This window comes from Ursus americanus, chromosome 13 (assembly GCF_024610735.1).
Source record: "Ursus americanus isolate L20-20 chromosome 13, mUrsAme1.1.p, whole genome shotgun sequence".
Taxonomy (NCBI): Eukaryota; Metazoa; Chordata; class Mammalia; order Carnivora; family Ursidae; genus Ursus; species Ursus americanus.
Window position 1 is genome coordinate 12858071 of NC_142139.1, and position 15020 is coordinate 12873090.

Below are 15020 nucleotides of genomic sequence, written 5' to 3' on the forward strand. Positions count from 1 at the left end.
CTATTTAACTCACCAGCCAGAAAGAATGCAAACAAAGAGATGGACCTCCAATTCCTGACAATGGGAATAACACCAAGAACCATAAAATTAGAACAGTTGTCTTGTATTGGCCTCTCAAGAGCCACCTGAGCTCATCTGATTTGATCAGTTTCTCTAGACCTCTTTGGTATCATCCCTTCCAAAATAAAAACTGTGTATTAGTTCAGTGATTCCTCAAGCACTACACCCAGTCCATGATGAGACTTGGATTTTGGCCCACCAAAATCAGAATAAGGGCGATACTCTTCGCTTTTCATAAGGTTACATAAATCTGATTTTTTAAAATTTTTATAAATTATATTTGTGTTGACTTTATTTGTAACAATGCTCTACAAAAAATTATAATAAATATATACATTGTGCAAATAGGGAAGATCTGCAAAATAAAAAGTTGGTAACTAAGTCACAGTCTGTACTTTCATTCATCCTTCCCCCAATTTTGTTTTCTTTGTTCTGTAAAACCCAAACCTCCAGAAATCACTGAGCTAAAAACTATTTAAGGTGTCTTTTGGTTCTAAGAGTCTATGCAATTAAACTCTTACTCATAAAATTTTATGTCAGTCACTTCCTTCACTGAACGTTTTTATTATTTCTGTACAAAGAATATGAAGAGATCTTTCTCCCTGGCATGAATTTTCCCAGTTATTTTCTTACACACTTATTTATTACATTTATTTAAGAAGATGAACATTTTAATAAATTAAAACAATGCAACTTTTAATTATTCTAAGATTTCCATTTTGCTGACTAATCAAATCTCAGTGAGGAAAAAAATTATCCTAAATCTTATATTGCTACCACTTTGAACTTACACCATTTTTCCATGAAATGCATCAATCTGATTACTCTCTTTCCATATCAACTACATAACAAATAACGAGAGGTCATTTTACTTTGGAATTTCATTTGTACAAAGAAACCCAGAGTTCACTTCTTCCTCAGTTCAAAACGGCACTGTTTTAGAAATTCCTCTGTACAGGCACCTGGGTGGCTCAGTCGGTTAAGTTTCTGCTTTCGGCTCAGGTCATGATCGCAGGGTTCTGGGATGGAACTCAGCATCTGGCTCCCTGCTCAGCAGGGAGTCTGCTTCTCCCTCTGCTCCTCCCCTGCCACCCCACTTGTGCTCTTTCTCTCTCTCTCTCTCTCTCTCTCAAATAAATAAATAAAATCTTTAAAAAAAAAAAAAAAGAAATTCCTCTGTAAACCAAAAAGTAAATATGGCCCATGCCTATTCTACCTTCGAACACAATCATTTAGAACTTTTAACAAATATTAGTGAGAATATTGTTAGAACCATTAAGTTCTAATACCCTGTATATACAAGAAAAACTGAATATATTTGTGAAACAAAATTAATAAAATATGGAGAAAAACTGTCACTCCACTGTTTTTATTAATAAGGAAAAATATGAATATAGGAACTAATAGCATTTATGAATCTTTCTAAATCTGTGAAAACAGAATACAGTTCTCAGGTCTAACAGGGATTCACTTAAAGGTGAAATGGCATTTGTTAAATAATTCTTATTAATTAAACATTAATATTTATTTGGCTGGTATGTCATTCCCCTTGACACAATAATTATAACTGTACTGCTTGTGAAAATTCAAAATATTGGGTAATAACATGAATTTATATCTTCATGATATCATTGTTTATAACAGGAAAAACTAAACTAACCTAAATATTAAGTAAATTATGGTATGAACATTCAATGGACATTATATTGTCATTAAGTTATGACTTAGTATTATAAAGGTAAGAAATATGGATAGAAAAAGTATGTACTCACTATTAGAGCTGTTATAAAATTATACACACAAATTATAATAATAATGGTATAAGAATGGGAAAATTATGGGTAGTTTTTAATGTTTATTTTCCAAACTCTAATATTTTATACTACTTTGACAAGTTTAAAAATATGTTTGAACACGATTATACCTAGCCTGGATGAAGGTATATTTTTAAGGTTTAATAAATATTTGCAATTAGCTCTATCTCAAGCATGAAATAATTTTGCCAATTTTTTCAAGCTTGAGACAATTCATTCAAGCATGACCCAGAAATATGAAAAACAAGGAAGAATGGGCATTCATGGGCTTCATTCAAATAGTAGCTAAAAGGCATCTTTTGCGGTTACTTCAACCAACTGAAGTCTTTACTCTGGAATGCAGTATGTGTGTGACACGAAATACACTGCCCAAAGCGTGATACTAGCTTTTACGAGTCAGGTCAAGGGTGAGTTCGAAAGGTCATCTCATGACAAGAAGGCCGTTTTTCTCAAATAAAAGTGATAATTATCATCACATTTGAGAAAGGGAATAATGTAATACCAAAGCATTTGACACTGGACTTCCCTGCAATTTTAGACACAATGATGTCAGAACTAACAGCATGTAATAGCAGAGATGCGTCAGAATAAAATGGAGCATTCAAAGCATACAGTCTTACTTGAAGAGATACAAAGAAACCTAAAAGTCACCCGTGGCTCTAACCAATTACTCAAGAAAAAGGGTAGTGACAGGAAAGGTAATGAGATAAATAACAAGATATGGTTATTCATCTTCATAGAAAATGTTATTGTTTTTTATTGGGGGTTTTTTGTCCTTCCATATATAGAGAGGTAAATAGGTAGGTAGGTAGGTAGGCAGAGAACATGTATTGTTAGTATTATAGAAATTACAAGTAAGGATTACAAAATGAGAATTTTAAAAATATAATTTGCCATTTAGCTGCCTCATATCAACGGGTCTTACTTAAATCCCAGCTGTCGGCAAACCACATATGTATTCAGCTCAGTCCAGCCGTCATCACAGACAGTCCCCCACTGTCCCCGGTAATATACCTCCAGGCGACCCTCGTAGCTGCCTCTACCACCTCCAAGTCTGATGACCCCATCTATGGTAAGAAGGAGACAGAGACTAAGCAAATCAGTGATCAAAAAAAAAGGGAGAGCAACATTTTAACTTCACTAGAATTATCACGTCTTCAGGTCTCTCTCTAGGCCTTTTGTTAAGCTTATTTCGGAACTGTGCTCAATGATCTGAGGTCATTGGATTGTTTCTGAAGTATGACATAACATGCATCTGTCCTAACAAAATATTCTTTTCTTCTTCTTTGTACTATTTCTTGAGTAAAAAATTATATTCTGATAGAATTCCAAAGTAGTTATTTAGATTTCTCCAGAATAAATAATATTGGGGAAATTTCCTGTAGCTTCAATCTTGGTAAGTATGAGAAATATTAGTCATTTACATTTAAAAAATAAGAAACACAGTAACTTGGAAATAGTTCAAAATTTTAACTGCAAATGAAAAAATACTGAAATACGAAGATAGAAAAAGCTATTCTGGTTAAAGTATGATCTATCATGTCAATGCATTTATTATTCCTTAGGCATTCATAAATTATAAAAACTAGAGTACATGTCTCGCTTTTGTTCTTTTATTGATAACACAGATCTGAATTTGAAGCTTATGAGTTCAATGAATAATTAATTCCCAGAGAACCCTGTTAAGAGCTTCTAGGTAGATTTACAATAAATTTATCCCCCAACAAGTAGATTTAAAAGCCTTTCCCATGCAAAATAATACAAACATCCCCAAATGAAACATACCCATAATCCTGGGTAAAGGTCATACTTTTAATGAATCTCTGGATCTTTAAAGTAAATGGTCTCTTAGCAACACAATCACTTCTTAATGTGATACTTTACAGTCTGCAAAACACACTTTACCTCATTTGACCATCACAGTAACACTACAAGACTCTACTCATTTGAAAGAGGAGAAAACGGAGACCCAAGAAGATGATATGCTCTTGCTTAAAATCTGGCACAAATTTTATATCTCTATTGTATATAAACAGGTTATTCTCCTAATAAAAACATCATGTATAGAACTACATAAATAAAAAGGTATAACTTCAGTATTTCATGGGCCCTCCAAAGTTTTTATTTTGATTTTTTAAAGAAAGTTTAAAACCCCCAATTTTTTACTTCTAGTTATTTTTACCACAGAAACAATGGGTTTGTGATGACCCCCGACTTCTCATCTGTCCTTTTCCCTCTTCTTCCCACAAAACATATAAATACATGCACACACACCCATTTGTACTCAGACATGCCCTTCTTATTAACACATGAGACCTATCTGGACAAGCGTGCTACAATTTGGAAGTCAGAGAATTGAGTACAGCCAATTTAACCAAGTTAACTTGGTTCCTTTACTAGTGTGCTTTAACCAACAATCCCATCAATACAGTTTCACTAGCTATAAACACATTCTGAGAGTCAAGGCTGGTCAATAAATAAATGGGCTTAAGTACATACCTAATATTATATGAAATTTATCATTGCACACTGATTTTGACTATTGGGCATTATATATTACAAAAACATATTTTCTATCTTTTTAGACTATAAAAAAAGTGAAAAATTCAGAAATATTTATGAACAAGGACATACCACGTTGATACACAATTTGTGTCAGTTGTTTGGTTTTCATTTTTTGTGAGTTGCTTTGTTTTGTTTTTAGTTTTATTTGCAGGATTTACTGGCATGCTCATTTAGTTATATTATCTAAATCGAGGAGAAGAGAAGGTAAGCCCAGATGGTGCTGGGGGCACGTGTTGGTAGATTAATGGGGTGAAACTCTTACCTGTTAGAGGGGTACAGGACACTCCAGCATCTTCTTTATGGTCACAGTTATGCTCTCCCCAGGAACTCTTTGGACATTGTTCAATAGAAAGCTCATTCCCAGTGCAGCGTACCTCATCCAACAGTATTGGACCAGAGCCTTCCCCAAAATACGCCTGATTCCATGCTTTGGCAATGCCACTGAACGAACATAAGAATTTTGGATTAGCCACCAAAAATTTGTCTGACAATTTATTTTGCCCCAGGAAAGGTATAACTATGATTAATCCATACTTCCCCTGACCAATTCACTCCACAGGTCATACGTGACTTGCTGCACTTCTTCCTGGTTCCTTTGTTTGTTGTTCTTTCTATTTTTGGCCATCACAAATGTTTTAGACTGCTAGTTACCCCCCAATACTCACTCCCCTTTTCTTCGTTAGTAACGGAACCTCAGATTTTTAGAAGGGCAATAGCTATCCTCAGTAAAGACCCCATTTCCCAGCCTCTTCTCCTTTCAGATGACTACGTTTGTTTGTTTTAAAATAGACATAACATAAAATTGACCATTTCAACCATTTTTAAGTGTACTGTTTAGTAGCACTAAGTACATTCTCATTATTGTACAATTATTACCACCACCTATCTCCAGAACTCTTTAGTCACCTCAGACTGAAACTCTGTACCCATTTGAGATGACTAAGTTTTGGCCAAAGATATTTAGGTAGAGGCATTGTCGTGTATCACTTCCAGGAAGTATCCTTGTCCCATGTCTTCCCGCCAGCTAACTGCAAGGCAGAGGTGATGGCCAGAGAACTACAATGAGAGAACTACAAGCAGGAAAAAGCCTGGGCCCTGATGATTGTGGAACCACCATACTAGCCTGGAGCTGGCTACCTCTGGCCCCGTGAGAGACAAATAAACTCTTATCTTATTTAAGCCACTGTTACTTTCAGTTCTCTATCACTCAGAGTCAAATATATTTCTAACTAAAACATCTCTCCACTCAAATATATTTGTGCTAAATTCACTTCTCTCAAAATTCAAAGTAATCCCACGTTCTAGAACCCCAGATTTCAGTGAAGAAGATCACGACTAACTGTCAAAATTATTAATTACTTCAGAAATTGCCATGTCAACCCCTTTTAGCCTTTTAATTCTTAGAGTAGAGTGTTTATATTTTTGGTTCGCTTTTCAATGATGCTCCCCATTCGATATTCAGTAATATTCCCCATTATTTTAGTTGCATTTTTTTCATAAAATTATAACTATCTTGAGAATTTACAACCAAAATATATCGAAGGGGAAAAAAAGGTTTGCTAAATGATTATAATACTCCAACAATAGCCACATCTTGGATAATCAACTTCCTGGTGAAAGAACTTGTTTGACTAATTTTACCAGATACTGTGGAAGTTTCTTTTAAGAGAACACATGTCTAAAACAAACCCCCAAACATTTGAAAGTTAAACCCTTTAACCATTAAAGCAAATACTTGTTCCATTATCACCTGACCCACCTTCAGTTTAAAATTCAAAGTTTGCAAGAGGAAGGATAAAGAAATGTTTAAAGGAGAAGATATGAAACAGGGAAGAAAAGAAAAAGAGGGTACCTTATGCAGGATATTTTGTTGGCCTTAAAATTGTTTAATTTAGAATCCTCACACTTGAATCACTATCTGATATCTGTCATGCAGGGGACTCTGAGAAGTCTGCCCCAACAAATATTAAAGATTAATATCTAGAGTTAATCAGATAAATGTGAAAGAAAAAAAATATCCTAACACAAATGATATCATCAAATAATCTTGTGAGTGAATTTGTTTTATTAGAGGAAACATGACAGAACAAAAAGCCATTTCTACTCTTCCAGAAAGAAGGAATCAATGCTCAATTAATAGAATTGTTCAAATGAAGTTTTCAGTTGCTTCAATGTGTATCTGTGTCCCCACAGAAGAGTGTAATGGGCATATGTAAGTGTTCATATATTACTGATCCTGTCCAAAAAGCTTATTCTTTCCAAGCAGAATCTTTGAGGAAGAATAGTAGATGTGGAAACAGGCCCTCAGGCTCAAATCTGGGCTCTATCTTTAACAAGCGAAACTGCCCTGGGGAAGTTACAAAAACCTTCCAGGCATAAAATGCATAACATGCTTCTTTTGAGCAAAGGGATGATAATCGCTCCCTTGCAGGTTCTAAGAATTAAACTGATGCAAAGTAAGAACTCAATAAACGTTGGTTCCCTTTCCCTCCTGGCACTACTATCAAGCGCTTCCCCCTCACAGTTGTGAATAGCATATTTTTCACTGCTAAGCAATTGATCTAGAAACCATTCAGTATTTAGTTTAAACAAACATCATAGTTTTTGTTCTCCCCGCTCCCCGAAGGTAGAGTCAGGGGAATGGTAAAAGGGAGAATCAATGAAAATCTCAACATTTTCTGGATTTAAGGTTGTAAATACGTTTTATTCATTTATTTCTTTTAAAATCGTTTTTAAAAGAATATACTTACGGAAGTAATTTGTAGCCTATAAGATACTGGACAAATCTGTGTTGTTTTTTATGAAGGATTATAAGATGATGGCCCAAAAGATCATTAAGCTATGACTTGCAGCACTCAACCTGGGATTCCTGTGGCAGAAACACAGATCCTCGGAGGCCAACAATTTCAAGCATTTTAGTGCACGTAGGCATTTTACCAAAAACAATTGTAGTGGCCAAAGCAATTTTTTTTTCTAAAGACAGCATTTATGCTCCCAGAAAAATATATTCCATACCAAAATGATCTTGTAATAGCAGTCTATAAGGCTGTGAATAAATTAACATGTTTTAAGTTGCCCCTAGTAGAATAAATACCCCCTTCCAAAAGACAATATTTTCATACAACATTCAGACTAAACTGACAAGGGAACTGTGTGATACCCACTGGAAATAAAACTCTAAAGAAATGTACCTATTGTGACTTAGTCCCGGAATTTGGAAGCCTGAATAACTGAAATGTACTGTGTTATTTGCTAAGTTTGGTTCAAAGAAGAAGGGAAGTACTTGCAGCACTTGCGTTCCTGACACCCAGTGCACCTTTGTAAAAAGGGAGAATCCAGGATGGGAGCAAAGAAGCCCTTGCTGGCGGCTCCTGAGCAGAGATCAGTGAACTACAACCCAAGGGATAAATTCAGCATACCACCTGTTTTTATATGGTCTATGCACTAAGAGGGGCTTTTACATTTTATAAATGGTAGGGGGAAAAAATCAAATCAAGAATGCAATTTTTGACATGGGAAAATCCTATGAAATTCGAATTTCACTGTCCAAAAATAAGGTTTGATTGGAACAAGGCCTCACTCATTCCAGCTTAGTGTCTGTGGCCACTTTTGCACCACACAGAGGCACAGCTGAGTAGTTGCAAAGTCCAAAGCACTTCCTAGCTGGCCCTTTGCAGAAAAAGTTTGGTGACCCTTGCTCTAAAGGAAAGAGATTAATGAAAGCAAATATGGAAGCTGATTTAGAGAACACTGAACGTTGCAGAACAGAGGTGGGGGAGGCAGGGTGACTGATGCAGGGCATGGGGAAGCCAGAAGGGAAAGCTCTGGAGGAAGGCCGATTAACAGCTTTCTTGGATCTTTGCCCCAGGATCGGCAGGAAAGAAAAAGATCCTACGGAAGAACATTTCAATGGGTACAATTCACTGAGCCAGGATTAGGTGGTATAAGGAATATGGAAGAAGACAAAATTTGATCCCAAACTCATAACAGAAATAAAAAGTAAATTCCAGATGGTTTAAAAATCTAAATATTTTTTTAAAGATTTTTTTACTTATTTGAGAGAGAGAGCTCAAGCAGGGGAAGCAGCAGAGGGAGAGGGAGAAGCAGGCTCTCCACTGAGCAGGGAGCCCAATGTGGGGGCTCGATCCCAGGACCCCAAGATCATGACCTGAGCCAGAAGGCAACCATTTAACCAACTGAGCCACCCAGGCATTCCCAAAGATCTAAATATTGAAAGGGAGGGAGGGAGGGTGGGAGGGAGGAAGGAAGGAAGGGGAAGGAAAGAGGGAGGGAGGGTGGGAGGGAGGAAGGAAGGAAGGAAGGAAGGCAGGAAGGAAGGAAGGAAGGAAAGAAGGAAGGAAGGGGATGGAGGAAAGGTGGGAGGGAGGGAGGAAGGAAGAGCGAGGATGGGAAGAAGGGAGGCCTAAGAAGTTACTGGAATAAAATAAAGAACATAGTATAAGAATAATACCACCTTGGGACAAAGAGGATTTCCTGAGCAAGAAATGAAACCCAGAAGTCAGAAAAACTGAAAAAGTTTAATTTAACCACATATAAATTTTAAACTACCATATAGCAAAATATACTATAATCAGAGTCAAAAGGCAAACTAACTGGCAGGAAGAAATATTTGTAATATGTAACAGCAATCAAAGAAGGAAAAACTTCTTGAAATTAATAATAATGTTATAGTTACATTATAATGAAAGACAAAAGAACAAACATTAAAAAAAATAGGGGCTAACACATTTTTAGAGGTTTAAAAGATTAGTATCATTTTTTGGGTACAATATTTAGGTTAAAAGTTTACAAACTAAAGACTTTTTATTACCCACCACCTCCCTCTGCCCTTCCCCCCCCCAAAAAAAAAAACCTAAAATAATGATTAGCTGGGAGTGACTCAGGATTGGCTGGGAAGAGTAACTGAGATATTTTGTATTCCAAATATGTTAAAGATCATGTGACAGAGGTCCTAGGAAAAAGCAAAAGGCCTGATTAATTGACTCTGAACTGTGTCCCTTCCTTAAGGGAGAACACAAGATGGGAGAGCAACAGCCCCATAATCGTGACTCTGGGAAAAGTCATCTATGGTAAAATACACTTTTAAAACACTACTTGGGTGTTTTATGATCTTCCTTATAGGTTTCCATATTTTCCACTGTTTATAAACATTATTTTAATGATCATGAAAATGTTTAAGTAAAATAAACTAATCAGAAAATCAGAAAAAAATAGAATACATCAGAACAACAACAGTGAAAATGTTAACTAGGAAACTATGATGCAACACAAACTAGGTTTTCCGGCTCATTTTCGAGTTTACTAAAATTAAGAAGATAATTTTACATATACACACAATCCCTCAGCCACTAGTATTTCCTGGTGCCCTGGGCTATGCTGGCTTTAAGGGGATACCACAAAAACTGATGACTTTACCTTTAAAGAGATCCTGCAATATTGGGGAAAGCAACATGAAACTCATGGATTGTTGGGGCACCTGGGTGGTTCAGTAGGTTGAGCATCTAACTCTTGACTTTGGCTCAGGTCACCATCTCAGGATCGTGAGATCGAGCCCGAGGTCAGGCTCCACGCCCAGCTTAAGGTTATCTCTCACCCTCTCTCTCTGCCCTTCCCCACCTCTTAAAAAACAACAAAAAAAACCCAAAAAAGCAAACAAACAAAAAAACACCAAAAAACCTCATGGATTGTTAAAGTCAAATAATTGCCATGTGAATTTGATAAAGCTATGTGTTCTTTGTCCTTCATTTATGAAAATTATTCCCACATCAACCCTGGCAGTTCATTTGTAGTAAAAGTCCCAGCATTGCCCATTTTCTTACCCTCTGACCACAAAATAAATTTGTGGAATAGAGGTGCTCTGAAATAATACATTGATTTATTAGGTGATTTTCTACAAAGCTATTTGACCTACATACACAACAACAATGCCCAATAAACACTGAACTGAGTCTATGTCTGATCCTCATCCAAAACATTCTTAAACCTATTTGGCTAATGATTGTATTTGCCTAAAGTTTGTTTGTTTGTTTTCACAGTAAAAGCCCAAATAAATAGCATCATCTGACTAATTCAATCCCCAGGCTAAGTTACTACTTTGAGCAGACACAGAACAGAGTTAGGCAATTCTATTGTGCAAGGTAATTGTTTGTTAGGTTATAAATGATTGGTCCTTTAACTACAAATATCAGTTTGTGACACCTACGACTGATGAATGAAAAGACTAATTTTCAATAATCAATATCCTAGATTTCTCTCTGGCGAACAATCCCCTGCATTTCCGGTAGTGATATTGGATGTACACTGAATGCTTACTGTAGGCCAGGCACTAGTCTACCAGCTTTATATGTATTAACTCATTTAATCCTCCTTTCAACCCCATATTATGATCCCTGATTTACAGAAGAGGAAACTGAGGCCTAGAAGTTTGATAATTTGCCCAGCGTTATACCACCACTGCTGGTGAAGCTTGTTCGGCTGCAGAGCTGGCTCTGAACCGCTCTGCTATCTTACAGCCTCCTGGGGCATTTTCAGTGGGGTACCTGTGGCACCTCAAGTACAGTCTATCAGCATTTTCTCCCTACAATGAACTTTTATCTCTTGACTTCTCTATTTCTTTCAGCCCTATATTTGTACTTTTTCTTATTAACACCTGGCTACTTTGCAAACAGTATAACATGAAAAGAAAAAAAAATTCTATACTGGGAACCATAAATCTCAAGATTCTGGTTCTTGGGGCACCTGGGTGGCTCAGTGGGTTAAGCATCTGACTCTTGATCTCATCTTGATCTCAGATCAGGTCTTGATCTCAGCGTTGTGAGTTCAAGCCCCGTGCAAGCATGGAGCCTACTTTAAAAAAAAAAAAAAAGGATTTTTGTTCTTACTTAACAGTATGACTTTAGGGCTTTGAGTAATCTTAGAGGGCCTAATTTCCTCTTCTGTTACACAAGGTCTCCATGTTATCTTTATGGTAAAATCTATAAAATACAAAAAAAATTAATGAACAGTAAAATAAAAAAGCAAAGAAGTATTTTTTAAAAGCGATCTGTACCAGATTTTTATTCTGACTACTTGATAAAATGGTTTTGTATGATAATTTTATAACCAAAAAAAAAAAAAACCCCTAAGAAAGATGTGTTCACAATTTTTAAATTCCTATGTAAATTATGGCACATCCACACCATAAAATATGATGTCATAGTTCTAAACTATGCTTTTAAGAGTTCTGAAGGACACGGGAAATGTTTTCACTTAAACTGCACAAAAGGAACTCTGATTAAAATGTTTCCACCTGGAATGCAAGTTGGTACAGCCATTCTGGAAAACAGAGAAGCTAAAAATAGAGCTACCCTACGACCCAGCAACTGCACTACTAGGAATTTACCCCAAAGATACAAACGTAGTAATCCAAAGGGGAACCTGCACCCCAATGTTTATAACAACAATGTCCACAATACAAACTGTGGAAAGAGCCGAGATGTCCATCGACGGATGAATGGATAAAGAAGATGTGGGTGTATACAATGGACTATATACAATGGAATACTACTCAGCCCTCAGAAAGGATGAAATCTTACCATTTACATTGATGTGAATGGAACTGGAGGGGATTATGCTCAGTGAAATAAGTCAATCAGAGAAAGACAATTATCCTATGGTTTCACTTATATGAGGAATATAAGAAACAGCACAGAGAATCAGAGGGGAAGGGAGGGAAAAACAGAATGGGAAGAAATCAGAGAGGGAGACAAACCATGAGAGACTCTTAACTATAGGAAACAAACTGAGAGTTGCCAGAGGGGAGATGGGTGGGGGGTGGGGTAACTGGGTGACAGACATTAAGGAGGGCACGTGATTCGATAAGCATTGGGTGTTGTATGCAACTGATGAACTACTGAACTCTACATCTGAAACTAATGACGTTCTATACGTTGGCTAATTGAATTTAAATAAATAAAAATAAAATGTCTGCACCTGAAACTCTGCTGTGTACACACACGTTCTCAAGACAATTTTCTAACATCTGGCTGCCTCCTTTCCTGCTCCTAATCTTTCTCCAAGCTCTGGGTTCATCAAATTTAAGTATCAAAATTACAGTAATTTCTTTTGTGTTTAGGAAGCTTGCCAGCTACCAAAATCTACAGACACCATTAAAAGATGAAAGCCAACAAAGCAGCATCTCAGGAAGAAATTGTAAGCACCATGCCAGGGGGGCATGATGTAGTTTTAGTTCCCTTTGAGAATTCAACAAACAATTAAGGCGGGGATGAAATTTGCTTAAGAAAAAAATCATAAACTGAGACAAGCAACAATTATGCTGTTACCAACCATGTGCCATTAAAAACTGTCTCATCTGAAAGTGCAGTGCCTCTACCTGAGCAAACAAATCATAAAGGAGGACCAGCTGCAGAATAGTGCTTTAGTGCAGACTTAGGAGGTAACTGCCAAATCAAGTGAAAGAAAGGCAAAAAACAAACAATATCAGCTCAGAGCATCAGAGTGCTTACAATAAAAACAAATGTCTACCAAGCGGAATCACTGGTTGTTGCATAGGTTCGTGGAGGATTTGTAAGAATTAGGACTCAAATCCAGGTTGTTTTTTGAGTACAGGGCACATGACGATAATTTTATGCTGGGTTGACTCCAACAGCAACACCTGGAAATTTGAGGAAAATTGGTATGGAAATCGATACCCCCTCAGAACATTTTGAAAACGTAGTCTCAAAATTAATGCTTAATAACAATTTCCTCAAAAAGAACTGGTTGGCCTTATTTCCAACCCACCCAAAGAAAATGATCAGACAAGTAAACTTCACACCACTGATAATTATAAGCTCCAGAGACACAGGATTGCTATGCCATTCCTGTCCTCCACTGGAACTGTGAAGTAGCAGTTAGGCCCCCGAATCAGTTACAGGGGAAATGCAACTTGACAGTGAAGCATCAGAACAATGCCCCCCCAACCCAGCATCAAGCTTAGCCTCAGCAGTGGGAAGACCCCAAGACACATCACCTGTGATAAATCCTGGCCAAAATACCTGCTTTGATCTAATCGAGAATTCAGATCTAGCCTCCAACTTCAGGAATTACAAGAGCCAGGGGAGTAAACTAAATGACACCAGTAGGAAGAAATGAGACAAATCCAGGAGGAAAGGACAGTCTCCAGAACAACCGGTTCTGTCTCTTCCACAAGTCACTGTCATGAATAACAAGAGGCTGTTCTAGATTCAAGGAGACTTCGGGTACACAACATCCAGATGCGCTGCGTGATTCTCACTAAATTCTGCTTAAGACAATCCATCTCTCAAGGACATTGTGGGGGCCATGACGGGAAACTGAATGTGATGGGATATTAGAACATGTTAAGAATGATTACCCAGGGGGCACCTGGGTGGCTCAGTCAGTTAAGTGTCTGATTTCAGCTCAGGTCATGAGATTTCATCACAGGCTCACGAGATCCAGCTCCAAATAGGACTCCACGCTGGGTGTGGAGTTTGCTTAAGGTTCTTTCTCTCTCCCTCTGCTCCTCCCCCACTGCTCCCGCACACCCACTCTCTCCAAAAAAAAAAAAAAAAGAATGATTATCAATTATATTAGTTGTGGTAATGTTAATTTGGCCATGTAGCACCATGGTCTTATTTTTAAGAGATATATACTGAAGCATTTAGAGGTAAAATGTTCAAATGTCAATATTTTACTTTAAATTGCTTCAGTATAAATACAGAGTTTTGAAAAAGAGGGGGGTCAGTTGCAAAAACAATTGCAAAACAAATGAGTATAAATGGTTTAAGGTTCAAAAATCATGCTTCAGTGTCAAGGATTATGCTTCATTGAAAAGAAAGTTATACATGAAAAGAAGAGCTTCGATCTAAAGAGGCCTCCCCTCACCACTATCTGCAAAGCACTAAATGAAGAAATTTACAAATTTAAAGTAAATATCAACTCTGAAAAGATCCCCTAATTTTATCTTATTTTTAAAAGATTTATTTATCTATTTTAGAGAGAGTTTTGGGGGGAAGGGGGACGGGCAGAGGGAGAGGGAATCTAAAGCAGACTCCACACTGAGCACAGAGCCCCTTGAGGGGCTCCATCTCACCACGCTGAGATCATGATCTGAGCCAAAATCAGGAGTTGGACACTCAACCGACTGAGCCAGCCAGGCGCCCCAGCCCCCTAATACAATTTTAGAGGAACTTTTAGGCGTGTTATACCAATATTCAGAATCACTGAAGAAAGGGATTAAAAATCCAAAATTACAACATACTATTCCAGAATAATCACAACTCAGGCAACGTGGCATGTTGATTTTCATAGCGCTCTTTTTATTACACACGCTTCATTTCCACATCTTACCTGGGAATTATCTCCTTTGCACATTAATAAACACCCTCTGTTCTAAGCACATACCTAACAAATAAGAAAGCAAAGTCAAAAGTAGAGATAATACTTGGGGAGAGAAGCCGAATTTCAGTTAAAGCCTACCAAAGAGCTCCAGCAGATGACTTCAGCAAGTCTCTGCGACTGAGGGTGCTGCTCATTACCTGGGGATAATGTAAACGCGAT

The 15020-nt window shown here is 37.2% G+C and overlaps 1 protein-coding gene across 3 annotated transcripts in view; it reads right to left on the minus strand.

The window, feature by feature from the left end:
- PRSS12 (serine protease 12) overlaps window positions 1–15020 on the minus strand; it is a 135437-nt gene that overhangs the window by 35201 nt on the left and 85216 nt on the right. For all 3 annotated transcript variants that reach the window (XM_045799085.2, XM_087866421.1, XM_045799084.2), the window contains exons 5-6: window positions 4702–4880; window positions 2800–2941 (exon numbers count right to left, since the gene is read on the minus strand). In XM_045799085.2, coding sequence (XP_045655041.2) covers window positions 2800–2941; window positions 4702–4880 — 321 coding nt within the window. The remainder of the gene's footprint in view (window positions 1–2799; window positions 2942–4701; window positions 4881–15020) is intronic.